Raw genomic sequence first — 27,990 nt, forward strand, 5'->3', positions numbered from 1 at the left:
CAACCGAATCGCTGTAGGGACCGGAAGAGGGAAAGGAGTGCAGTCCAGATAGCTAGATGGGCGGGCGTACGCAGACTCCCTCGGCTCAGCCCACCGTGGGGCACTCAGAGCGTCCTGGTCGCCATGAAAACAGGCCACACCCCGGCCTCTCCGGACCGTGGTTCGCAAGTACGCAGGCGCGCGCGCCCTTCCGCGCATGTGCAGTGTTGCTCAGAGCCCGCCAGCCACGGTCTCCGGCGCCAGCTACGCCGCTGCCGCTGTCACTATGGCCCATTACAAAGTGAGGGGGGCGCGGCGGCGTGGCTGGGGGCGTGCGGGCGGTGGCCAGCCGTTTGGTCGGCTCCGGGTGGGAGTGGGGGCGTGCGAGCAGGTTTTGGGGGGGCCTGAGGTAGCGATGCGGAGGCGGGGTTTGCCGGACTCCCAGAGCCTTCTTCCTGCTCCGGCCCCCGGATCTCGGCCACTGACCCGCCGTGTCTCCTCAGGCCGCCGACTCGAAGCGCGAGCAGTTCCGGAGGTACTTGGAGAAGTCAGGAGTGCTGGACACGCTGACCAAGGGTGAGTATGGGCTAGGAGAGGGTTCCTCGTGTTCTCCTCGTGCTACTTGGGGCTGCGCCCCTGACAGTTCGTGGCGTGGGGAAGGAGGGGGCACAGGTGGGACCCGTGCGGGGCCCTGCGGGGTGGGCCTCGGGCTCGGCGCACGCTCGGCTGCCGGACGGCGGCCGGGCCGGGGTCGGGTTGCCTAGCTCACTACCACTCTCCCGGCCGGGGGTGAAACTCTTGCAGCTGTTGCAAAGTCTCTTCAACTTCCGTTGCTTTGCCTCGAGCAGCCGCAGTGGGCATGTTTGCTAAAGACCTTGAGATCCCAATTCCTCCCGCCTTACAGTTTCTGCGGAGTCCTCAAAATCTTGCTAAGAAACATTTAACCTCGAACAAAGTGGGGACTTTTCCACATTTGAAAGTACGCTATGAAGTAGCTAAGTGAGCTTAATGCCCAAAGTAGGTGATTCATAGTCAGTTAGGCTGTGGCTTTTCACCCCTCGTTTCCTGGTCCATATTAGCTCATACGCTGTGCAGATTTCACAATTCGAGTAGAATTACAGTTTAAGTAGCTTGAGAGCACATCGAAATGGTTATATTGTTTTCACTTTTTGAAATGGAAGCTGTTACACTGTGTCTCTTCCTTTGCGTTCAAGATCCAAGTGAGGGTGCTTGAAGTTGGAGGGTTTCAAGAGATAGATACTGCTTATTTCATTAGCTCAGCAGTAATTTGAATGCTTGTTATGTATCACTCAATTCACTTTCAAGGGTGTAGAAGAGCTGGCAGAATGAGGACTTGGGTCCAAATGAGAAGAACAATAAGTGTCTAGGGAATAATTTGGTTAGTGCTCTTTGTCCAGAAGCAAAGGTTAGGAGAAAATTCTAAGAGAATAAAAACTCTGTATCTTAGCAGAAAGCAGGGCCTTCTCAAGTATGGACTGGTAGTTTTGATTTCTACATACCCTGGGCGCGGTTCAGGTACAAATCATTTCCCTGCCTCTTTGCAAATAAATTTCAGCAAACATTAAGGAACTACTCTATGAAAGCCTTGTCCTCTGTTGTTTGTGGAAGTGTTGCAGATTCTTGGAGGCCCTCTCCCCTCAAAAAACTCCACAAGTTCATTTCTTTCATTTATTTAACGATTTTATTCAGGTCTGTGTTCTGGGCACAGGATAGCAGTGGAAAACAAACAAAAAACCACTCTAAATGAGCTAGTCGGGGAGACATAATAAATACAATGTCAGTTAGTGGTATTAAAATATAGCACAGTAATGGATAAAGCCAGATGGGTATGGCATTTTATGTAGGGTGGGTGGGTGGGGGAGGCCTCTGTTACATAGTAACATTTGAGCAGAGACCTGAATGAAATAGTATCTGATGCCAAGAGTTCCAGGAAGTATAAAGAGGCCAGAGTGGATGGATGGAGTGAGTGAAAGCTGGTATGGTAAAAGGCAGAGAAATGACCCTTGTGGGAGGTGACTGAAGATGTACAGACTTGCGGCCACACATGGATTTTCCTTTGTGAGATATTAGAAACCAGTGGCAGCTTCTTTTCTCTGGCTCACATCTACTGGTATTTAACCCCCTCAACCTCCCTACATTTCCAGTTTACTCAATAACATCAGACAACTTAACATACGTACTAGCTACCGATGTGATCTATTTCAAATTTGACTTTCATCTTCAAACATAGGTACTTTATTTTACATAGATTTAATTTCTAATTTTTATCTAGCTTATTTCCAAGAGGATTTGAAACTGCTTCTAACATAAAAACACTAAAAGACAGGATGGCTAAAGATAAAGATGTTAAGTCATTTGGAAGAAGCAGCATTTTAGTTATTTTGAGGTGCTAAGGCAAAAAAGGGAGCATCAGGTATAGAGTTTTTCTTGTCTGATTAAAAGGAAGTATATTCTACCTACAGAAAAGCACAGAAAACTAGACATTTACATTATGTTATGTAATTATCAATCTTGTAAGTACCACTGACAGAAATTAGAAGTTGAAAGAAATGAAACAGGGGAAGAAGAGGAAGAAAGGATAAGAGTATTCATGTTTTATATAAAATTAAGACTCGTAGAGATCAGTGAAAATTAATGGAAGAAATAAGTTTGAGTATATAATTTAAAGAGGAATTAAAGGGTACTGTAACATATTGAAAGGGGGTTGAGGAGAGGATAGTAGCAATGTAATATATCAATTTCTTGAAGAGTTAACTAGTTTCCCATTTACGTTTTTCCATACTATGTTATTTTGATGTTATTAAAACCCCAAAAAATAAAATGGAAGCATTTAAGTTGATTTACAATAGAAGTCCTTGACTTGGGATCTAGATAAGCACATTTTTTTGTGTGTGTAGTTACATTTTTGGGTTTTTATCAGATTTTTCAAAGGGTTCCATGCACAAAAAAGTTATTCACAGGTTTAGAGAGGTTTTTAACAGAGTTGTAAATCCTAATAGGAATTTGTTCAATAGAAGATGAGCAATGTAGTGCTGGTATGAGCTATTGGATATGAAAACACAGAAGTATATTTTAATGTTGATTTGAGCATGTTGATTACTGGTAAAGTTTTTGGTTGGTGGTTATTTGGCATGTTACGTATGGAACTTCATTCTTGAAGAACATTTTTGATTCAGAATTTTTCAGTAACTACCAAAGCCATGTTGAGTCTCTCCTAAATTTTTCTCAAATTTATGTACTTTTTTTCCACCCCTTTATCACTCTGGTGCAGGTCACTATCTTTGCCAACAGGATTACCACATCAGCCTCTTAACTGCTCTTCCTACCTTTATTCTTGTTCCACCTGTTGATTTTCCACATAGCAGTAAAGTGATCCTGTCACCCTCCTACTTAAAATGTTTATGTGTCTGTTGTTCTTAGGATCAAAGCCTAATCCAACTTGCAGGATCTAGTCTGCCTCCCACTCCCTTCTAGCTTCTTCAGCAAGTCAGTGACAGTGGATACTTCTGCCACATTGTTCACAACTCTGTCTAGCCACACTTGAATTTCTGTTTCTCAGCATGTTGTTTGCTTGCTCCCTGCCCTTCCCATTTTATCTGCAACTCTCATCACCTAGATCTCATCAGATCTTATTTCCCTTCCTTTAGGAAGCCTTCCCTGGTACCCTAGAGTTAAGTATTCTTCCAATATGCTTCCATAACCTGTTGTTATCCTGATTGTCTCTTGAGTCTCTTTTTGTGTCTAGTTACTTGCTTATCTTTTGCACTAGACTGTAAATTCACTGACAGCAGGGACCTTTTCTGTCTTATTCACCGTGGTATGGACAATTCTAGCAATGTGCTTGACATATTATAGGCACTTAATATGTACTGAGTTATAGACTATACTTTCAGCCATTCAAATTTCAGACTTTTAATTGTTGCTTTTTCTGCTTTTTGATTTGCAGTATTGGTAGCCTTATATGAAGAACCCGAGAAACCTAATAGTGCTTTGGAGTATCCTTTTCATCTTTCAAGTCAGAAAAAGGCCTTATTTTTTTTCACATAGTTAACCTTTAAATATTTTTGTTTATTGAAAAAGTTACTTTCCCTTGAGTTTTTGGATGATGATCTTTGGGTAAATATGGGTGGTGGGGTGGGATGAATGATCAGAGATGCTACTCTGGGCTATTTCAATACTTTGATTCAGTTCAAGTAAATTCTTAACTTTGAGATTAGTTTTTTAAAGCATCACTTAGGAGCTGCTACCCCAGAAAATCCAGAAATAGAGCTGCTTCGCCTAGAATTGGCAGAAATGAAAGAGAAATATGAAGCTATTGTAGAAGAAAATAAAAAACTGAAAACAAAGGTAAATTTTAAAAAAGGATTCATGTTAATAATTTCACCTTTAGTTAATCATTTCACCTATTAATAATTAAAAAATTCATGTCAATAATATTAATATGACCAAAACCTCACTAAAGTGGATAGTAGGGGAGGGAGAAGGGCGAATATCAATCTCAATTAATTGCAAGGCCAAACTGATGCCCTGTCTAGAAAATCATAGACATATTATAAATAGGACAAGCAAAGTGTGGTCAAGAAGAGGTTCTTGGGAACCTGATCAACAAAAAGATGAGAATATCACTAATGAGACTTCCAAAAGTATATGGAGATTTCTGAGAGTCTTAAGCAGTTGATTTAAGTTGCTTAGTGAATGGCACCTTTTAGAGTTGTGCAGTGCACAAACAACTAGTCATGTGGTGGCCCTGTAATGTGTTAGTGTACCCCTGTAAATTTGTTTGTACTTAATATTGTCCAGTGTTGAAGTTTTTTCTTTAAGCTCCTGTGAGAATTTTCATATATTTCAAATTAGTCACTCTAAGTCCTTGAGTTTTCACCACATTGCGATTCACATAATGCATTTTACATTACTCTAGGAATTTCTCATAATGTGTTTTATTTTCTCAATAACTTTGCGAGATGAGTGAAACAGGTACACAGGTGAGGAAACTAGAGCACAGTGAAGTGTAGCTTCTCCAATCTGACAGCTAAATGGAACAAATCTTAGCCTAGTGTTCTTGGCATAAAAGAAAATGCAGTATTTTAAATTACCAAGATTCCACAATGTGCAAATACCAGTGACCTCTTGGGTACCTTTTAAATCAAAGACATTAGCACCTGTACTGACTGGCTAGATTCATAGGTCACATAATTTGCTTTTTCTACTTTTTAGGAGAAAGTTCAGTGAAGGGGAAACTTTTGGTGGAGGGGAAGAAAATACCTTATTATAAACCACAACATCTTTGGAAAGATATAGATTATTGCATATCAAGTGTTTTAGCAGTGTAGCCATAAATTGGAATTGAATTTTAGTTTTCTAGTAATATTAAAGATTTATATAAAAAGCCTTCATTAGGTATGATTGTATTAAATCTTAAATCATTGAATGATTTAAACATATAAACTTGCTGATTCAGTAAATAAATTGAATATACTAGTTAATTCGTTTTGTTACTATTAAGTTTTTTTATCCAATTTAGAATAAAATTCACCTAAACTCCTCTGTCTTTGCCCTATAGCTTGCTCAGTATGAACCACCTCAGGAGGAGAAGCGTGCTGAATAGGATTCTTCTCAGTTGAAAAGACACTGAAAAATGGTTTTGTAAGACTTGAATAGTTTGTATAGTATATAATCTTTTCTGAACAGATGCTATAAAACTCTTTTAATATGTTAAAGTCACCTATCACACTTTAATTGTTATAAACACATATTCTTAGAATCACCAATAAAAACTCAATATAACTTTCTTTGGGTCTTAAAAGCAGGAGAATCTAAAATGAATCCTGAAAAAAATCTAAACACAGCCATCTAATTCATTACCTTAAAAGACATTCTGTTTACTAGTCTGACTAGGAATGATGGGGTACTGGTTGTATTTTAGCCAAGGAAGGTTAGCATGACACTGTTCCTTGGTTTAGTTCAGGACATGAGCACAGGTACAGTCATTCTTTAAAATGAAGAAGACAGTTTATATTCTCCGCAGGCAGCTGGAGAGATCTGTGTGACATGAAATGCTTTTGCATGGGTTCCCATGAATCTTTTGCTCATTTATATAATGCAGAACAAATAACTCTTCTTTGCCACCACTTTGCCTTAGATAACTGTGTGTGTGCCAGTTTGAACTCTGACACCACGTTTTCCTTCTATGCATTCATGCCCTATTTGATAATGTTGCCTTGCTTGATCTGTGCTTCACTGGGTCCTACTTGCACAATGGCCTTTCTGTGTTGATTTTCAATTTGCTATAATAGCAGTTACCCTGTTGTGACTTACTAACTTTAAACAGGATCACACTGTTCCTCTGACTTACTTAGGTGCTCAGTTGAGCACAGAAGAGAGGCAATATAAAATTCTGCGTTCATGCACAAGCTGGGATGAGAAGGGGAATGAGCCATATATCGTGGAAAATTATAGTTTGCGGGTATAATTATATAGTGCTTTTTCTCTCAAAGTATTTTTTTAGCCTTGAATTCATTTTATCTTCATTATCCCTGTGAAGTAGGTAGGGCAAGTATGAGGGGAGGTTGGGTGCTGAATTTTTAGGCCAAAGACTGATATCAGTACAGATTATTTACTAACTGTAGAACCTTCGGCACATCAATTAACCACTCTGAGATTCACTTTCCTCATCTGTCAAATGAGAAGAATAATATCTGTGCTGCCTACCTCACAGGGTTGTTGTGAGGGTCAAATGGAATGTATGTGAAAGATTTGTAAATGGTAAAGCACTATATCCTTGTTTGCTAGTCCTTTTTCCTTTCTTTTGGAAGACCTACAGGCAGATTTAAAAAACAAACAAACTGATTTTAGAGAGAGAGCAAGTGGGGGGGAGAGAAACATCAATTTGTTGTTCCATTTATTTATACATTCATTGGCTAATTCTTGACCAAGGACTGAACCCACAACTTGGCATATCGCAATAATGCTTTAACCAACTGCACTACCCGGCCAGGGCCTCTGTTTTCTTGATCATTTATTTTCCCTCCTAATTGACGTGATTAAGAAGTAGTCTTATTTCATGTATCCTATCCCGATTGTTAGAGTATCTGTCTGTCTTTATTTTTTGGTCAAAACACAGAAAACAAAACAATCCACTGAAAGCTGATTTAATTAGCAAAAGTCTCAGTACCTGCTAGAAATTGACTAAGTCAATTATGAGGGCATTTTAATCAGTCACGTTGGTAGCAATGTGGCAGTGGTCTATGCCTCCTCTAGTCACAAGTTTGTGTTTGGAGGGGGGCCAGATAACTGTTGGAAGAACATTCACTTGAATTGGTTTATCTTTTACCAATCTGAGTGCCTCCTACATGGACAGCAGTGGGCTGGGTGTTATAAAGATGAATGACTTGAAATTAGATATAAGACATGTATATAAGCAATTACAATGTGGGCTAGGATGTGCTAAGAATCATCATCATAAAAAAATATGGCCCCATGAGGGTTTTGGAAGAGAGGGAGACTTGGCTTCTTTAAGCAGTTGGTATGATAGTCCCCTTGTAGATATAGACAAGTAGAGATTATTTTTCTGGCAGCTACCTCTCATCTGCTTTTTCCCCTTGGGACTAGTATTAATATTTATGTAAATCAGATGGCTGTGTCTTGTACCATCCTTTTGGACAGAATGGCAATCTGTGGGTTGAATAATCACACTTTGGTGGAAATGACCTGCTAAACTATTGTACCAGTCAGTACTATTTAAGAATTCAGGATCAGCCTGTCCTCTGGAGGTCCTCTTCAACATTTCTATTAAGGATTTGGATGAAGACAGCATACAAGAAGAGGCTCAATGGAATAGAAAAAGGATCCCATCCATTCAGTTCCTGCTATGCTTCAGCTAACTTATCTATAAAATGTAGATTTCATATCTTGCTTACCTCACAAGGTTGTTGAAGGATCAAATTAAATATAGTGGATGAAAAGTACCTTGCAAATTATAAAGGACTACATATAGGTTAGATGGTAGTAATGCCAAATATGTAAGTGCCACAAAGTTGGAAGGGCTGGTTGGCAGACTAAAAGCTTAACAACTTCGAATACCCAAACTTCTTGGCCTAAACCAGAAAGCTGAAATAGCAAGCTTTTTATTTAGGTTAAAAACTGTAGTTAAACAAGTTTAGGCAATAGAATTGATGACAAAATACTAGTTCCAGTGATTATCAGTAGGGACCACTTGTACTTTATAAATATTTTTTAAAAATCCATTCTGGAAAGCATTAATATAAATACTGTACAGGTGCTAAACAGTTACCCTGAAGGCTGTACTGATCAGTATTGCATTGTAGGTGCCAGACAGTTAATGGATGCTGACAAGCTCAAATGCATATAAAGGAGAGTGACCAATAGAGAGAAGGCATTTGAAAATACAAGACTATGATGTTTAATATGGTAGTTATAGCCACATTTGGCATTTAAAATAATAAAATTCAAAATTCAGTTCCCTAGTCACACTAGCAACATTTCAAGTGCTCAATCCACATTGGCTACTATACTGACCAGTACAGTTGTTGAACAATTCTGTCACCACCGAATGTTCTAATCACTGTAGAAGGAATGGTTGAAGGAACAGTATGATTAATGTGGAGCAAAAAAGATTTAGTGGAAAATGAAGACTGCAATCTAGGGCTGCCATGAGAGAGCAGACTACTGTGTTGTTCAATTATAAGCTCCAGGGAGTGTAATATTTGGCCGGAATAAGAAACTTTTAAAGTTTTACTACAGTGGAATTGGCTCCCTTTTGAGAGAGTGAACTCTCTCCTTTGGGACTATTGAAATGTATGCCGTATGTCTATCAGATGCTGTATAGTGGATCCTCTTTAGGTGAAAGGTTGGATTAGCTCTCTAAGGATGTGTCCTACCTTTAATTTCTAGATGCAGACATAACTAAGTCCCAGACCTACATGAACATACTTTTCCTTCATAACAGTACTACCCCCACTTTAAGAGGAAGATTCTCTTTGGTCAAATTTCCAGTTTTAAAACCTGGCTGTCAAGGGTGAAAATTCCTTTAGCATTCTCAAATTTGGTGACAAGCATTCTGATTTGCTTTCACTGTTTGTTTATTCTTGGGGGCGAGGGGTGGTGGTGGAATTACCGGAGTAGACGTTGATGAGGTGGGAAGGAGAGAAACTGAGTCATGTTGAGTTTGAAGTGGCAGCAGTATCCTCCGTCAGCGATTTGCTGAAGAAAGATGTTCTACCTGCCAGAACGAACTATCTACCACACTCAGGACTACCTTGTTTGAGGTTTTGCCCTCACTCTGGCTGGCTCCTCCATACCTTTGCATTTCCCAACCATATCCATCCATTCAACCATAGACCACTTCAGACAACAGCTCCTTGTAGACTTTCTCACCCTCTCAACTGCCGAGCATCATTATCTGTATCTTTGACCTTCCCACTCGTATCTCATACCGAAGCTACTTACGCTATTAATCTTCGAACTGGAGGGCAGGCAGGGTCCCGGTCGCTTCCAGTTTTGTGCCCCAGGACTTCGTAGCCATCAATAAATGTCGGTTTGGGCGAGTACAATTATACTGGGAGGACAATCAATTCTTCCAAATGCCCAGAGAGCATCTTCCGTCGCATGGTCTCCGGAACTCCGAGGAAGTCAGGAGAGTGGTGAGAAACAATGTGCGTGGCTGGGGAGGACAGAGGTGCGGGCTGGGGCGGAGAGCACAGGGCTCGGCTCGGCGGGGCCACCCTCCTCGTGACTCCTCCTCCCCCCTCCTCGGTTCCGAGTCAGGTGATTCCGGGCACGTGACGGGTACCACCTACCCTGCTGCTCCCGAATGGCAGCTAGTATAGCCAGTGAGCGGCTGGCCTCGGAGCGGAGCCAATGAGAGCCGGGCTCCGGGGGGCGGGCCGCACGGCGGTGGCGGCTGCCGGGGGCGGTGGCGGAGGTGGTGAACTGGGGAGGCGGCGGCCTGGCTTGGCCTGGCCTGGCCTGTCAGGGCGCGGGTGGCGGCGGCTCTAGCACCATGTCCCTGCAGTACGGGGCGGAGGAGACGCCCCTCGCCGGCAGTTACGGAGCGGCAGATTCGTTCCCAAAGGACTTCGGCTACGGCGTGGAGGAGGAGGAAGAGGAGGCGGCAGCCGCCGGCGGCGGGGTTGGGGCGGGGGCCGGCGGAGGCTGTGGCCCGGGGGGCGCTGACAGCTCCAAGCCGAGGATTCTGCTCATGGGGCTCCGGCGCAGCGGAAAGTCCTCCATCCAGAAGGTGAGTGGGGCCGCGCCGCGTCCCTCCGCCCCTCCCCAGGGGCTCGGGTGGCCGCCGGGCGGGAGAGGCCCCCCGAGGAGGGCGGCGGCTGGGGCTGGCCGGCCGGGCTGTCCCACTACACTTCTCTCCTCTGAGGAGCGGAGCCCGAGGCGCGGCCCTGTGCAGGGACCCCGACCTCTGAGTCCACGCCCAAGTCAGCTGAGGCCGAGTGGGTCTCCGAAGGCGAAACTGGCTGGCGGGAGGCAGGTGCCCGAGGCACCGCCCGAGACCTCCGCCTCCTGGGAAACAGCCCCCGTGCCTTTCACGAAACTGACCTCCTGCCCAGTTCTAGCTTGGAGAACTTCACCGACTCCCTCCCCTGCCCCGTCTTTGTGTGTTCCACTCACTTCAGGTGACCTGAGTTTGCAGGGCTTCCCAGGTGAGCCCCAGGGAACAACGTCAGGAAGCGTTGTGACTAAGTCACTGGCGATTTTAATGCTTGTTCATGTTACAAACACGAAGGAGATTTTACTGTAACATTATTGGGGGCTATTACTCCGCTTATCTTAGTACTTGTGGCTTGGCGAGTATAATTGCTGGTGATATTACCCCTGAGTGAACAGAAATCTTCGGAGACCTTAAGAATAATTGCAGACCTATGTCCGTCCATTTGCTTTCACGTGGAGTCTGTCAGGACCGAATGGAGGGCTCTGTACTTTTTCGCAATGAGAGTGTAGAGGCACCGTTGACCTGGTCATTCAACGCCAGACACCTGCTCTTTTGCCCTTTCCACTAGGTTGCAAAGGTTTATCCAAAATAAACCTTTCTGTGATATTTTGTAGACATAATGTTTTTGAAAAGTAATCGTCTTTCCAATTTACTGGATTGGTTGCTTTTCACCTCTACAGCAAAATGTGGGCACATTTATGGTAGGTTTTTAGCAAACCGATCTTAATCCTTTTCTTATTACTAATACTGACTAAATCTTGGGAGTGACTGTCCATTTTTCTCTTACTGAAAGTACCAGTGAGAGGCAAATTAGTTTTGTGTTAGAGTTATATGGTTTGCGAGATTATTGTGATTCTTAACAATTGCCATGCCCTGGCTGGTTTGGTTCAGCGGTTAGAGGGTCGGCCCGCGGACCGCAGAGTCCTGGGTTCGGTTCCCACTAAGGGCAAGTACCTCGGTTGCATTTTGTCCCTGGCCCGGGTTGGGGTCGTGTGGGTGGCAACTACTTAATGTGTCTCTCACATTGATGTTTTTCTCCCCCTCTCTCCCTCCTGCTCTGTCTGAAGATAAATGCAAAAATGTCCTCGGGTGAGGATAAAAAAAACAAAAAACACCAACCAACCAAACAATAAAACCCAATTGCCTTTACCGTTTACTTTCACCTAGGTTTTTCCTTGTCAATTCCCAACCCTCCTCTACCCCCATATAGAACTTTCCACTTGGTATAATTACTGTCTTTGTTTAATTTCTTCCACAAGACTGCAAACTCAGTGAGGGCAGGGTTCGGTCAGTTTCATTTCTGACTATTCCTTGGAGCCTAATGTAGGCATTCTAATATGTTTTCAATGAACAAAACTTCTTTACCTTTAACTGTAAGCTTTCATAATATTACAACAGATTTTTGCAGAATTAATACAATATAACAAAAAAATCAATTGAGATGAGAGACAGTGCTACTGCTAGTATTGACGATGATGCAGAGAAAATAGAAAAGTTTCATCTCAAAATAGGCTGAATGGAGAGTAATTTGATTTCTTCTATTTTGTCAGAAGTAAAAGGAGTGACTACCAGTGGATACACCATTCACTTTTTACCTCTTTTAAAAGTTTTGCTGCGGGATCAGGTTCTTTTAATTACGTTAATTCAGGGTAGAATTTTAAACTTTTGATACAAAGTTGAATAGTCATAAAATTGTCTTTCTTTTAACAGGTGGTGTTTCATAAAATGTCACCCAACGAGACACTCTTTTTGGAAAGTACCAACAAGATTTACAAAGATGACATTTCCAATAGCTCCTTTGTGAATTTCCAAATATGGGATTTTCCTGGGCAAATGGACTTTTTTGACCCAACTTTTGACTATGAGATGATCTTCAGGGGAACAGGAGCATTGATATATGTCATTGATGCACAGGTAGTTAGGAATAATTATTTATTTCTCTTCTCTGGTGGCAAAAGATGTAGGAACAAAGCAGAGTTGTTTATCTTCTTTGTCATGTGCTTCTTGCAGCTTATTTCTTTACCAGTAGATTCTCTTAACAGTGCAAGAGATGCAGCTGTGCAGGTGCTTTGGGGAGCAAGTATGCCATGTGTGAGTCTCTACCATATGATTAGGAGATATGGTTTATATCCTTGATTTCTAGTTAATGAGTTTTCTACTTTTATTTGTTAATAGTAGATATCGCTGTACTTTATTAATTATTACAATAATGATGTCACTCACTGAAAATATCTCATCAGTGCCCATAATATAAGGAGAAATATGAGAATTGAGTGAATATTAAAGTGAGTAGTTTCCTTAATTATCCAAATTGAGTTTAGCCCAACAAGCATTTATTGAGGGCCTAGCAAGTGGCAGGTTCTCAGATAAATGGGACATGTCTCTATCCTGAAGAAGCTTACCTTTTATAAGCTTGAACATTAGTTAGTGCTTTCTGAGTGACAGGCTCTGTAATGGGTGCTTTCACATATCTGATCTAATTTAATATATGTTTTATAATACAGTGAGATAGGTACTGTAATACCAGTTTTCTGGATGAGTAAATAGATCACAGAGTTTAAGCAACCTGCTTAAAGTCACACATCTAATAAATGGCAGAGCTGGGATTACTTAAAATTCTATTGGGAAGAAATGTCCATTTCCTTTTTCCTTCATTTATATTATCAGTCTCAAAAATTATATGTATTTACTTGGTAATTGAATTTTTTAATCTTGATAGATTAAAGATCTATTTAGTGGTATAAGTTAATGTATTTGAATGTTTGAGTATTTATGAACAGTTAAGATAATATATTTTCTGTGGTTGGGGAAAGAGGTGTTTTGAGGCTTTCTTAACTCATTACTTGACTTTTATAAGATTTCTTTTTAAAAATTATTTTGTTCTGACTTACAGGATGACTACATGGAGGCTTTAACAAGACTTCACATTACTGTTTCTAAAGCCTACAAAGTTAATCCAGACATGAATTTTGAGGTTTTTATTCACAAAGTTGATGGTCTGTCTGATGATCACAAAATAGAAACACAGAGAGACATTCATCAAAGGGCCAATGATGACCTTGCAGATGCTGGGCTAGAAAAACTCCACCTTAGGTAACAACATGTGTGTTTGATATGAAAGCCCTGAAAATGTGTCAATGTATTCCCATCTCTGTCATTACAAACACATAGCTTTCTGTTACTGGTGTACTTTTCTCAAATCTATAATGTTTTTTATCTCTTCTTTGTTGAATTCAAACAGTTTGGGGGACCTGATGTTACTTAGAAGTTATTGAGAAGTTACTTTTCCTCTTTTTTGCATTTTCCTGGAGGTTGAAGTCAAGTGAAGTGTTTGGTGCTTTTACAAATTCATCCCAAGAGACGAGTCAGGCTGTTTCCTCATGGCATAAAATTGATGGAACTCCTCCCCTCTCTTGGTTTCATCATTTTTTTTTTCCCCTTCTTAACTAGTTCCAGGACTCTCTGTTACATTTGCTATAGATTTCCATAGCTTGAGTTTTTACAGTATTTTTCTCAGTAGGAAGAACCTTTTAAAGAGGGTATACATTCAGATCTGGACTCTAATGTATCTTGTTTATGTTCTTTAAAACATTGTATGCTTTTATGAAACTCTAAATTTTTGGTTAGATGGATTTATCCAGTAAATCTGCTTAGGGCTACTATTAAGTTTGAAGAACTGATTCATAATTAAATACCATTAAGAAATTGTTATTATCTTATATGTTTTTTGATGTTGTAGGTAGAAATGAGTAATAAAAAGTACCCAAGACAATGTTCTCTTGATATAAACAGCTTAAAGGGGAAGCAGGGGAGAGACACAAGTGTAGCTATTTCCTTATCCCTTGTCTGTTACACTGACTTCCTTATAGGCTTAAGCCACCGCCATCTTTATCTGAAATATTACCTAGGGCCTCAGGCTCCAAGGTCTTTCTGTTGTTCTAGGAAATCATATAGAAAAGTCTCATTGAGCTCTAGTTTACCTAGATTAAAAAATTTAGTAATTCATGTATTTAAAAAAGTAGCAATATTTGTAAGAGAAAGTGAAAGTGTCTCTCCATGAAATTCTGCAGTCATATTTTTTGGGAATCCATTGTTAATAATGGATTTTAAGCCATGATTATTCTGTGTTCTCCAGTGCCCATGGGGATTCTTCTAATTCTTTACACCATGTCTATGACCCTTTCCAGGGCATCCTATCCCAGTGGTACACACTATCTCTTCCCCGTACTTTAAGGGCCCTAGGCCTGTTAACCTCAGAATTCTGCATCAAGCTTTTAATAATTACTAGCAGGCCTATGGGTGAGGCACCACTTGATTTCTGGTTTCCAGAGACACCAAGTTCTAAAATGCCCTATACACCTCCAAGCCTCACTGTCCCTGCACGACCTTCTTACACTGCTAACTTTTTAACTAAAGGAAACACTAAAATATTCCTTTGTCCTTAGTGCCTTTGGGGGAGTCGTCTTAGCCTCACCTATTCCATTGCTCTCACGTCTGGAGTAGAGCCCCATCTTGTATAGGGTTAAGTTCTTAGGTCAGCTCCTTGAAAGTGCCTTTAAATTACCTGTAAAGTATGATACACCCAGTTCTGTGTTTCTGACTTTGTAATATGTGCTTATAAATGTGTCATGGGTATGACTATATATATCCCGAGTGAAAAAGCAGGCAGAATTGTCTACACTCTTTAAATTGTTAAAGGCATCTTTCTCTTTCCCTCTGTCTTTCTCTCTCTCACTCTCAAATGTGTTTTGTTAAATCTATAGGTGTTACTCCACTGTACATCCTTTCAGACTACTGGATTCCTGCCCAGCTGCCATCCCTCCTAATATGTTATTTACATACTAAGCCCCAGTTATATTCATTTGTTTATTCAAATATTTATGAGCACTGTTTAGGGCAGTGGGCTTGCAGCTACAAATTGTACTGACAGAGTCTCTGTCCTTGTGGAGCTTACATTCTGATGAAGGGGACAGCTCAAAAGCACATTATAAATAAATGTATAATGAAATTTTAAGTTCTTGTCAGTGCTATGAAGAAAAATTAGGGAAAGGAGAATAGAAAGCAATGGGTATAGAGGTACTATTTTAGGTAGGGAATCAAGAAAGAACTTTCTGAGGAGGTGATACTTTAGTAGAGGCCTGAATTATATACTTGTTTGATAAATATCACCTGTCTCCTCTAAGCTTTCTTTCTTTTGATTTTTGTCAGTTATGAGCCTAAGAAACCAAGTTTTTTGGATCAGATTGTAAGAACGTAGGTGAATATTCAAGTTTCTGCATCTGGAAATGCTTCCCTGGGTAGTTCCTCAGTTGCCTTTGGTGTAAATGCAGTCACAGGGATGGGTAGCTACAGCCAGGGGGGAATACTGCAATTGTCATCTTGAACTCTGGGAATGGTGGACAAGATAAAAAAGCTTTGTTTGAATTTACTGAAATCAAATGTTAAGAAACTTAAAATTATTGTGATATGATAATTGTCACCAAACTTGAGATTTTTCAAATTAATCAAACTGTGTTGTTTTTCAGCTTTTATTTGACTAGTATCTATGACCATTCAATATTTGAAGCCTTTAGTAAGGTGGTACAGAAACTTATTCCACAACTGCCGACCTTGGAAAACCTATTAAATATTTTTATATCAGTAAGTGAACTATTTAATTCACTATAGTTTCTAATTTCATTTCCATTGAATATATGTATTACCAAATTCTCCAAAAATGGCTTGAATTTGTCTGAATCAAGTTGAAAGACTAATGACACATTTAACAGATAAATAAGAATATTAAAAATGGCTTGAGTTATTTTCTGAATTCTTTCCTTAGTACTTACCCTTTTTGCCTTAAATTGATGAAAAATTTCCCAATGTTTTTTTAATTTAAAAATATTTTTATGCCCTGGCTGGTTTGACTCAGTGATTAGAGTATTGGCCTGCAGATCAAAGAGTCATAGGTTTGATTCCCGGTTAAGGGTATGAACCTTGGTTGCGGGTTCGATCCTGGCCCCAGTTGGGGTTGTGTGGGAAGCAACCAATCAGTGTGTTTCTCTCACATTGATGTTTCTCTCCGTCCTTCCCTCTCACTGTATCTACAAAAGTCAGTGGAAAAATATTCTTGGGTGAAGATTAAAAAAAAAAAATTCACATTGTCTGTTTCCTAAAAGAAGAGTAGTAACTGGAAAAGACTGGGTTTTGGGAATTTGGCTTAGTTTATTCTCTGTCTTAATGGAGGTCACATTGAAAAATTGATCTTTTCATTTTCCTGCTAACTAATCTTAGTATCATATTTTATACTCATGTATTTTAAGGATTCAGCTTAATAAAGATAAGATACCCCTCCAGTAAATTTAGCATTTATTCGTTATAGTTTTCTAAACATTACCTTGAAGGACTCACTGTGTAGTGACCTTGAGTTCTTTTGGGCTTTTTGGGTTATGCTAGATGCATAACTATTTCTTCTATGTTTTGCTAATGTTCAGGTAGAGAGCTCTTCCGGTGGCAAGGTCATTCAAATCAGATTGATTATTGTAACAAGAAAGGGTTACTGAAAATGTAGTGTGGCTTGGTTTTTGGAAGATTTTTTTTCTGTTAATTTTTTTTGATGGTGTCTTAGAAAATAATTCATTTAAGTGAAGAGGAGAAAGAAAAAACAAATTTGACTGACTGATGCAATTATGTCAGTAAGTCATAGCAGAGAAATAATTTCACTTTTATTCTTTGGATAACAGAAGTGCTGCTATTTGGTTATTTTAGTATTGGGTTGTGTCATTAAAAATGTCTTTGGATGCTCATCAATAGTTCAAGATCATAGGTCGCAAATTGTGATTCTTGAAAAAAACCTAATACTGCCTCCATTTTGTTTTTCCAAGAATTCAGGTATTGAAAAAGCTTTTCTCTTCGATGTTGTCAGCAAGATCTACATTGCAACAGACAGTTCCCCTGTGGATATGCAGTCTTATGAACTTTGCTGTGACATGATTGATGTTGTAATTGATGTGTCTTGTATATATGGGTAAGTTACGTACATATTTCTGCAAGATCGCAGGTGGAAAACTACCAGTTCAATTTGTCAGGGGGCTTATTTTCTGAGGCCTCCAGCAAGTACTGTCTGAAGTGGACTTGTTCTGACCATACTACTTCAACTTGGAGTATGATTTCTTTGTAGGTAGGCTGCTGGGTCTTCAGAGAGGATGAATAAGAACAGTTGAAAAAGTGTGATTAGAGCCAGACTTTCTCCTGCCATTATTTCATGGGGAGGGGTTGCACTGCATCTTCTCACTTAGGGACTTAGCTAAATCAAAAAACCAGATTAATTTGTTAAAAACATTTTGAGAAACAGTGAGTACTGGTTCCTAATTTAACCCTAGGCTTTGTGGAATGAAGGATCCTTAAGGAAATTGGAATTTTGGATGTCAGAAGGACTTACACATATAAAAATTTGACCTATATATCTGAGTTTCCAAAGTAAATCCCTAAATCATAAACTCTTCCTTTATATAAATTCATCAAACTGTATACAGAAATTAATAAAAGCCAGCAAAGGTGTAATTTTCTACATTCCCAGAGGATGAATGAAAACTTGGGAGAATTACTAGTATTGCAAAAGCCAATAACCTCTGTTACTTCTGATAGCCCTGATTGATTCCCCTAATACAGTGATTTTCACCCTGTGTGTCTCAGCAGGCACACTGGTGTACTGCAAAAAAATTTAAAACATGCAATACCTGACTACATTGACCTCTTTTTCCTTAAGATTGTTAAGTAAAAAATGACAACAGCCAATACAACAGTAGCCAACTGGTATGAATGAATCAAAATGACACCTATTTTTATTTATTTTTTTGTCAGATCGGCAAAAAATACAATGCAGCTGATTATAGAGGCAGCTGATCAGTGTTTCACTTTCACATGGATGTTTCTCTCGCCCTTCCTCTCTCTCTGAAAATCAATAAAAGAATCTTTAAAAAAAAAAGGATGACTAGAACATTTTCTTGAAAACAAATCAAAATTTTATAAACCAAGTTTTTTATAATTAAAAAAATCAAAAGTAGTTGTAAAGTTTTTTTTTAATATAAGATACATAGTGAAATAAATTATGAAGTACATTATGAAAGAAAAATATCCATTATCTCATTGTTCTTAATCTATGCATGTATTTTGGTGTGCTTTATTATAGTTTAATTTGCTGCTGCTTGACTGTTGATTTACATTTTTTGAAGAGGGACTTCATACAGCAATTCTAGAATGACAATTCTAGTTTAGTAAATGAAAGTTTTTAGACCCTGTAAGACTCACTTTGCAGGCATCAGGATTCCACAGTATCTTTGATGGACTATTTATTTTAGTTTTTTTTTTTTCTTACTCTTCTCACTAGTGGCAGTTTTCCTATTTTGGTTTTTCTTTATTTGCAGACTGTGTCAGTACAGGTTAGCATGAGGGAAGATTTGAGCCTGCTGTATTCCATGCCTTTTAGGTAAATTAGATACAGTTTGTGAACGCATGGGATGCTGTACCAAGGTCTGGGAACCCTATACACCTAAACGAGGAGTGCTGCGCCGGTATTTTTAAGCCAGTATTCTTTCTCAAAAGACAGTTGGGAAACTGGGTGGAAAGACTTGTCACTGTGCAAATGAAATGTGACAAAATATTTAGTTGTGAATCCTGTAATGAACAATACTTTCTTTTAAAACAGGTTAAAGGAAGATGGCAGTGGAAGTGCTTATGACAAAGAATCTATGGCAATTATCAAGCTGAATAATACAACTGTCCTTTATTTAAAGGAAGTGACTAAATTTTTGGCACTGGTCTGCATTCTTAGGGAAGAAAGTTTTGAACGAAAAGGTAATGGTATTTTAAAACGCTGTATTTATATTAAATTCTCTTGTCATAATTTCTTAGGTTCTTGAAAACAAGAAAATAATACTGCAGTGTTAGACAAGCAGTTTTTAACTGGTGTGCCACAAGAATTCTTGAAACATGCAATATCTGACTATTTAGTCAGTGGCACTGACCTCTTTCCCTTAGATTGTAAAATAAAAAATGACAACAGTAGCCGTTTGGTGTGAATGAATCAAAATTATATCTATTTTCTTGTCTGATTGGCAAAAATATTTTTTGGTTTGCCGTAGAATTTTAGTAACTAGTTTATGTGTACCATGAGATGAATAAGGTTGAAAATCACTGTTAGATGATTAAAAGCTCAAACTACTTTTGTCCATTCACTTCCAAATATAGTCAGACTTACTTCTTCCTTCTTTTGATCTTTTATTTTAAATTATGTTTTTTTATTCCAGTCTCTTTTATTTCACATCTTTTCATTACCCAGCTGCCTGCTGTCTGGCTTCCACCTGAACCAGTTTGCTGGGATGATTCTTTCAGAGGTTACCATGTTATCTCCTTGGTGCATTCAATGGCTTTTTCTCATTCTGTAGCTTCTTGGCCTTTAGAAGCCCCTTCAGCCTTCTGAAACATGTGACACTGTCAGTCCCTCTTTACTTGAAACTTTCTTCTCTTTGCTTTCCTAAAGCTGAACCCTCTGGGTGGTTTTATGTATTTATTTCTCTGACCATGTCTTCTATTTTTTCTGACCGTTTTTCATTTTCTTGGTTCCAAGTGTTCTTCAGAGTCAAGTCTTCCTTGCCTACATCTCTTATTCTCTAGGTCAGCACATCCCAATTAGTCTTCTCTATGTGGTTCATTGCAAAATTCACAACTGCAGCTCTGACTTGGGCCCATGTTCCTGCCTCATGTTTGGAGCTATTAGTAAGACATCTACACTTAAATATTTGATTGGTATCTTGCCCATAGTGTAAAAAAAACTGGTGAACATTTACTTTTCCCCTTTGTTTCATGGCCGTCCTGGCCACCCTATTTCTGTTATTAGTTATGACATTTCTTTAGTGTCCAAGCTTAGCTGTCTTGTAGTCAGGTTGTCACGTGGTGGTATTGCTGAAGGGGCTCTTGCAGATAAGAGAGCATTCAGTGTTCTCTTTTTTCTTTTTTTATTATCCTCGCCCGAGGACATTTTTTCATTTTTTGTTTAGATAGAGTGTGGGAGGGAGAGAGAGAGAGAGAAACATCGACGTGAAAGGGACACATCGAGTGGCTGCCACCCACACGACCCAACCAGGGCCGGGGACAAACTGCAACCGAGGTACATGCCCTTAGCGGGAACCGAACCCGGGTCTCTCAGGACTGCAGGCCGACGCTCTAACCGCTGAGCCAAACCGGCCAGGGCCAGTGTTCTCTTTTTTCATTCTTTTCTTGTATTGCTTACATTGAATTTTCCCCAAATCTTATTTTTTGTTTCTTGGAACTGTTTCTTGGGTTTTCTTTTTATTTCTACTGTCAGTGACTCCTATATAGGTTCTCTTCCCTCCAGGCTTATGGGCTGCAGCAACTTCCTACTTGACGTTATGCATTCAACATATACAGGGGTAGGCAAACGTAGTTTTACAGTTGTAAGTATGTGAAACACAAGTTTATTCTTGTGTTATTTCCATATGAACAACTATAAACCTACCTTTGCCCACTCCTGCATATATATCTATATAAGGCTTGGTATATATCATCTTTTATTTCAAAAGAAAACTGAATTCAGAAAATCACTTATGTTATTTACTAGTGGTCTACAATAGCTCTCTATTATTCACTGCAACAAGTCCCTGCTCTTCTGCCTGGTATTTTAATGTTAATTAACATTAAATGATTACTGTTCTTTCATTAATGTTAATATTATTTCAGATATGCATAATGTTTTGGATAAAACAAAAATGTTTTTATTTCTTTGAACTTAAGAACTAAAACATGACAAAACATATTTGTCCTCCATGTCTTCTTTGTATTTTTCAAACCCCTCCTTTGCACTTGTGTTTTATATTTCCCATGCATGATTTATTCTTTTACTTCACATCTGTCTATAAACAGTGTAGAGTATACATAGTGTGAAAATGAGTAGTGTCTTCTGCAAGACTGTTTTTGAGATTTATCTGTATTGATAACATACAGCTCTAGTTCATTCATTTTCACTGCCACACCATATTTTATGGGTTGAATATACCACATTTTTATTTTTTGGTTGCTGGGCATTTAGACTACTTTTAAGATTAAAAATAGTTTTGCAACCAATGCTCATGAACAAATTTGCCTTTGCACATGTGGAGAATTTCTCTCGAGTATGTATTTAGGAGTGGAATTCTTAGAGGACATCACATCTTCTTTATTAGACATTGTTCCCCAGAGTGGCTTTACCATTTTTCACTCCTGACAGTACTGTGTGGGAATTCTTGTCACTTTATGTCCTTGATAATGCTTGGTATTGTTAGACTGTTTACTGTCAATCTGGTAGGTGTGAAATGGTATCATATTTGGCTCTAATTTTTACTTCTTTTACTAGTTAGAGCAAGCAATTAATTACCTTTTTATGTGTGATCAGGTTTCTTCTTTGTTAATCTACCCCTTGTTATTCCTTTCCTTTTTGTACTGATTTTTTTTTAATATGTTCTTATTGATTTTTTTTAGAGAGAAGAGAGGAAGGGAGAGAGAGAGATAGAAACATCAATGTGAGAGAGATACATCGATTGGCTGCCTCCTGCATGCCCCCCTACCAGGGATCTAGCCTGAAACCAGGGCATGTGCCTTGACCCAGAAGCCAACCAGGACCTCTCAGTCCATGGGGTGATGCTCAATCCACTGAACCACACTGGCAGGGCTGTACTGATATTTTTTGTACAGTATCAGTTTTGTACTTCTTAGGAGTTCTTTTTCTCCATTCTAACGTTTAAAAAAGTTTTTTAAACTCTTGGTTATGGAAATTTTCAGATGTACACAAAAGTAGACCAGCACAGTGATTCTTTATGTACCCATTTCCCTGCTTCAGCAATCATCAACATAGGGTCAGTCTTTTGTTCTGTGTGTCCTTTTTTCAATTAAATATAATGAACCCTTTGTAATCTACCACCCCGATTCAACATTATCAAAATTATTGCCAATCTTATTTCATCTCTATACTTCTTTCCCTACTAGATTATTTTGAAACAAATCCCTGACATCAAACCACTTGGTCTGTATAGATTTCAGCAGATATCTCTAAGAGCTAGTACTCTTTTTCAAACGTAACAGTACTGCTGTAAATACATGTTAATACATATAAACAAATTAATAATGATTTCATAATATCATCAAATATCTGGCCACTGTTCAACGTTCCCCAGCTGTCAATTTTATTTTACCATTTGCACAGAAGTATATGTTAATGTAGTTGAACTTACCAAAACTTTTAGTTTTTTTTCCCTGAGTCTGAAGGACCTTCTTAATTTGGCTCTAACTTATTTAGACTGGATTCCCGGTATTTCCTACCAAGAATCTCTGATCCTTTCTCCAGTCAGACTAGTTTCTTTCCCATCTTTCACCTGTGCTGTGCTCCCTGCTGTTGTCTTACAATTTTGCTCCTCTTTCCTGCCTGATAAAATCTTTTTATTAAAAATTAATTTATTTTTGTTACAGATGTTTCTCCTTTTCCCCCTTGACACCCTCCTCCCATTTTGCCCCCCCCCCCCAGCATTGTTGTCTATGTCCATTGGTTATGTTTATATGCATAAGTTCTTTGGTTTATCTCTTCCCTCCCCGCGGCCTGCCTCCTCTGAGATTTGTCAGTCTGAACTCTACTTCTATGTCTCTGGGCCTGTTTTGTTCATCAGCTTATTTTGTTCATTATATTCCACAAATAAGTGAGATCATGTGGTATTTGTCTTTCTCTGATTGGCTTATTTCACTTAGCATAATACTCTCCAGGCCTCTCCATGTGTCTCAAAGGATAAGAGATCTTTCTTTTTTACAGCTGCCTAGTGTTCCATTGTGTATATGTATCACAGCTTTTTATCCACTCATCTATTGATGGACACTTGGGCTGTTTCCAGATCTTAACAATTGTAAATAGTGTTGCTATGAACACAGGGGTACATAACATTTTTTCTGATTGGTGCTTCAGGCTTCTTAGGATATGTTCCTAGAAGTGGGATCACTGGGTCAAATGGCAGTTCAATTTTTATTTTATTTTATTTTTTACTCATCTTTATTGTTGAATGTATTACAAATGTCCCCCCCTTTTTTTCCCGTTAACCCTCTCCTCCCCAATCCATTCCCCCCCCCCCCCCCCGCCTTTTCCACACTATTGTTGGTGTCCACTGGTTATGCATATATGCATAGATGTTCTTTGGTTTATCTCATTCTACCCTCCCTCCCCTCTTCCCTTTGAGGTTCATCAGTCTAACAACCAATTTGCACTTCTTAATTCCTTTATCTTTTTCACAATCCCCCCAGTCCCTGCCCATCTGGCAAGCAACAAAAAGTTATCTGTATCTAGGAGTCTATTCTAGGAGTTTTTTCTGCTTGCTCATTTTGTTTGTAGATTCAATTGTTGATGGATATGTATTAATTGCCATTTTATTGTTCATATTTTTGTTCTTCTCCTTGAAGACAATTTTTAATTTTTTGAGGAAAGACCATATTGTTTTCCATAGTGGCTGCACCAGTCTGCATTCACACCAGCAGTGTACTAGAGGGCACTTGTTGTTTGATGCTTTGTTGATGGCAGCCATCTTACAGGTGTGAAGCGATACCTCATAGTTGTTTTAATTTCCATCTCTCTGATGATTAGTGACGTTGAGCATTTTTTCATATGTCTGTTGGCCATTTTTGCATGTCCTTTTTGGAGAGTTGTCTATTTAGGTCCTCTGCCCATTAAAAAAACGTGTTTTTTTTCCTGTATTGATTTTAGAGAGGAAGTGAGAGGGAGAGAGACATAGAAACATCGATGAGAGGGAACTTCGATTATCTGCCTCCTGCATGCCCCCCACAGGGGATCGGGCCCACAACCTGGGCATGTGTCCTGACCAGGAATTGAACTGGTGATCTTTTGGTGCATGGGTCAGTGCTCAACCACTGAGCCACACTGGCTGGACCTTCTGCCCATTTTTAAATTGGTTTCTTTGTCTTCCTTTTGTTGGGTTGTGTGAGTATTCTATATAATAGTTTTGGATATTAACCCCTTATCTGATGTATCGTTGGCAATTATGCTCTCCCATGTAGTGGGTTCCCTTTCCATTTTGATGCTTTTTCTGGGGGGGGGGGGGGGATGCAGAAGCTTTTTAGTTTGATGTAGTCCCATGTGTTATTTTCTTTTGTTTCTCTTGCCTTAGGCATTGTATCAGTGAAAATTCTGTTGCTGCGTGTGATGCCTGACATTTTGTTGCCTACATTTTCTTTTAGGATTTTTATGGATTCGCGGGTCACATTTAAGTCTTTTATCTATTTTGAGTTTTTTCTTGTGTATGGTGTAAGTTGGTGGTTTAGTTTCATTTTTTTTGCATATAGCTGTCCAATTTTCCCAACGCCATTTATTAAGGAGGCTGTCTTTACTCCATTGTATATTCTTTCCACCTTTGTCAAATATTAATTGAGCATAATGTCTTGGGTCAATTTCTGGGTTCTCTGTTCTGTTCCATTGATCTATATGCCTGTTCTTTTGCCAGTACCAGGCTGTTTTGATTACAATGGCTTTGTAGTATAATCTGATATCTGGTATTGTGATCCCTCCTACTGATAAAATCTCGCCCATTTCCCCTAAGTTCTGCTTCATCTCTGAAGTTTCATTGGCTGCTTTTGCCCTGTACTTGTTGATTTCCCTCCTTTGGACTCCTTTCACATTAATAGTCACTTGACAGCAGATTGTTTTGATTTGTTTTTTGCGTGTCATCTTTCTGTCCCAGTATCCTCGAGGGCATAATTGCATTTCTTTCTGCTCTGCCATTTTTAGCACTGGCTTCTATTCTCAAGGTCAGCTCATGGTTTGGAATAGCTACAGGAGCTCCAGCCATTTTATCCATATTCTAGTCATTAAGGAGGAACAGAGGTGAGGAAAGAATACATCCTCTTACTTTTTAAGGAGACTTCACAGAAGTCCCACACACTTGCACTTATTCCAGGGGCCAGAATTGGTCATGTGGCCATAGAGTAACTGCAAGGAAGAATGGGGAGTGTAATGTTTCAGCTGAATACCAGTATGCTCACCCAAAACTGGGGTTCTGTTCCTGAGGAGAAGGGGGGAAAATAGATGTTTAGTGGGCAACTAGTCATTTCTGTCATAAAATAGAACTCTTTGGTTGACCAAAATCTTATTTAGAAGCCAGTTCATGAAAAAGAGCTGCCTTGCCTGAGGAGGGGTTCAGGCTGCCTGAGGCTCTGCTGGTGGGCCTTTTTGGTACCTCTCAAACCCCAGGGCTCTATCGAACAGTTTGCCAAACCATTATTCTAGCTGTTTCCTTCAGCTCTTCATTGCTGCCCCAAAGATGTGTAAAAAGAAAAGATAATTCAAAAAGTATTTTACTTTAAAAAATTTTTTTTTCTTTATTGATTTTAGAGAGAGAGGAAGGGAGAAGGAGAGAGACAGAAACATCAAGGAGAGAGAACTTCGATTGGCTGCCACCTGCATGTCCCCCACTGAGGATTTGACCTACAACCTGGGCATGTGCCCTGACCGAGAATCAAACCGGCGACCTCTTGGTGCATGGGTGGATGCTCAACCACTGAGCCATACTGACTAGGCAAAAAAAAAATATATATATATATATATATAACTTTCATTTTAGATTTTATTGTAAATTATTTTTTTAGCAAATTTACCTTCCTAATTCCTTTATTTGTTTAACCTATCTACACCCCAATCCCCAGAGCTAACCGATGTTAATGATTTGGGCATATGCTTTATTTGTTTTCAGTGTAGGGAATTCCTCAGTTAAATGTATGTTCTTTTAATAACTATCATTTTTTTTTTTTTCTGTCATCAAATATTTCCTGGTAGGTAATTTTACAGTTGACATTCAGGAGGACTGATCTTCTTTTTTCCTCTTGCAGGTTTAATAGACTACAACTTCCATTGTTTCCGAAAAGCTATTCATGAAGTTTTTGAGGTGGGTGTGACTTCTCATAGGGGCTGTGGTCATCAGACCAGTGCCCCCAGCCTGAAAGCATTGGCACACAATGGCACACCGAGAAATGCCATCTAGCCTGCATTCCAGTGGTCGGGGCTTTGTGCCAGCTTACTCTTCACTACAGGGTCAGATGCCACGTGCTACAGGACATGGGAGTTGCCACTTGTGGGAATCTGGTGCCTGTTCCACTAGAGACGAAGGGTAGAGTTTCTCATTTGGATGAAAACTCCTTCAACCAGTGGTCTACAACTGAATCTACTATTTCTTCTTTTTAAAAAATGACAAAAAAGAATTCCAGAGACCACAGAACTCAAGTGTGTGTTTCTCTTCTTTGGGGTCCTACTTTAAGTAGTTGGGATATTTTGGACTTGGAGATAACACCACTTACCCATCCTTACCAGGGAGTGTTGTCATCATTTACCAGTTGAAAATAATAGAACTGAATTTTTATATGCTCCACTTAGGTTTTCAGTTGAGTAGTCTGTAAAAATGCTGCTTTGCTTAAGTTCTAACACTGCCTCTCAGATTTCAATTTTGAACATTGCATACCTAAGACCTTTTAAATGCATTTGCTTGCTAACTCAGAAGACTCATGGTCTGACTGCAGCAAAGGACATTCCTGTATTTGTTACTGAAGAAAGGAGAAACTTTTATGTTGCATCGGGTCAAAGGCAAGGTTCAGCAGTGGAAGCACTGAGGAAAATATTTTAAAACCGAAGAAAATTTTTGCACCGGTGTTTTGGGTACCAGATATCTGGGTTCTTCTGCATGAGATGAATGATCATGATCGATGTAGTAAGGGGAATTTAAAAAAATTATTTTCCCCACAATCTCCTCCTCCTAGGGGAGGAACTCATTATGTCATTGAAATATTTAACTCATTTTTCTTTAAACTTGATACCAGCAGCTACATACCTTTTATTCTAAGCTATCTAGATTCCTTAAGTACTGCTGTTTTGTTGATCATGAATGACCCTCAGGCACTGGTCCTCTAGGAGTCGGAGAGAGCACATGGTGCTACAGACGTGTTGTTCAAAATACTTTGTCTCCAGTATTCTGACACCAAGTGTCAACTGTGGTACTTCCTTCGCCTAGCATATTCACAATTTTTTCTTTTTGTTGTTGGTTTTTACCCTTTCTGTTGATTTAAACTTACACATTATTTTTACTACTCATGCCCAGAGGTCATTTATTCCAAAGCCACTGGACCACTTGAGTACATGAGTGCCACTGTTGAATGAAATGTGTATGTTCAGGTCTGTAAACTTAATAGTGTGACTTGGAGTGCTTCCTGCAGGTGACTCTGACTGCTGAGTATTTACATGGACCATGGTGATATCCAAAAGAAAAATGCTTTTATATTTATAGATTATTTCGTTGAACTATATAAAATGGGTATCAATAAATGTATTTACACCAAAATCAGCTTTTTCATTTGCCTAAGACATGAGAGGGTGGGGTGATAGAACATTGGGTTGTCCCACGTTATCATTTTATCGTCCATTTTCTTTTCCTTGCTGCCTCACACGCCTATGTTTCAGGACT

The 27,990-nt window shown here is 39.4% G+C and overlaps 2 protein-coding genes across 3 annotated transcripts; both read left to right on the plus strand.

The window, feature by feature from the left end:
- Positions 1-196: 196 nt before the first annotated feature.
- LOC118627152 (MYC binding protein) lies at positions 197-6,873 on the plus strand. Its single transcript, XM_036257368.1, has 5 exons — positions 197-280; positions 483-555; positions 3,947-3,995; positions 4,218-4,347; positions 5,561-6,873. Exons 1-5 carry the CDS (start codon positions 197-199, stop codon positions 5,603-5,605), a joined length of 381 nt encoding a protein of 126 aa, XP_036113261.1. The 3' UTR covers positions 5,606-6,873.
- On the plus strand, positions 5,620-27,853 carry RRAGC (Ras related GTP binding C). 2 transcript variants are annotated; one of them, XM_036257363.1, is made up of 7 exons: positions 5,620-5,638; positions 12,173-12,376; positions 13,356-13,555; positions 15,988-16,102; positions 17,326-17,468; positions 19,149-19,297; positions 26,369-27,853. In XM_036257363.1, exons 1-7 carry the CDS (start codon positions 5,636-5,638, stop codon positions 26,518-26,520), a joined length of 966 nt encoding a protein of 321 aa, XP_036113256.1. In that variant the 5' UTR covers positions 5,620-5,635; the 3' UTR covers positions 26,521-27,853. The 2 variants fall into 2 exon arrangements, with proteins under 2 accessions (XP_036113256.1, XP_036113254.1); XM_036257361.1 differs by lacking the exon at positions 5,620-5,638 and adding an exon at positions 9,919-10,255 and having other exon boundaries at positions 26,369-26,722.
- Positions 27,854-27,990: the final 137 nt, after the last annotated feature.

This window comes from Molossus molossus, unplaced genomic scaffold (genome assembly GCF_014108415.1).
Source record: "Molossus molossus isolate mMolMol1 unplaced genomic scaffold, mMolMol1.p scaffold_m16_p_12, whole genome shotgun sequence".
Lineage (NCBI taxonomy): Eukaryota > Metazoa > Chordata > Mammalia > Chiroptera > Molossidae > Molossus > Molossus molossus.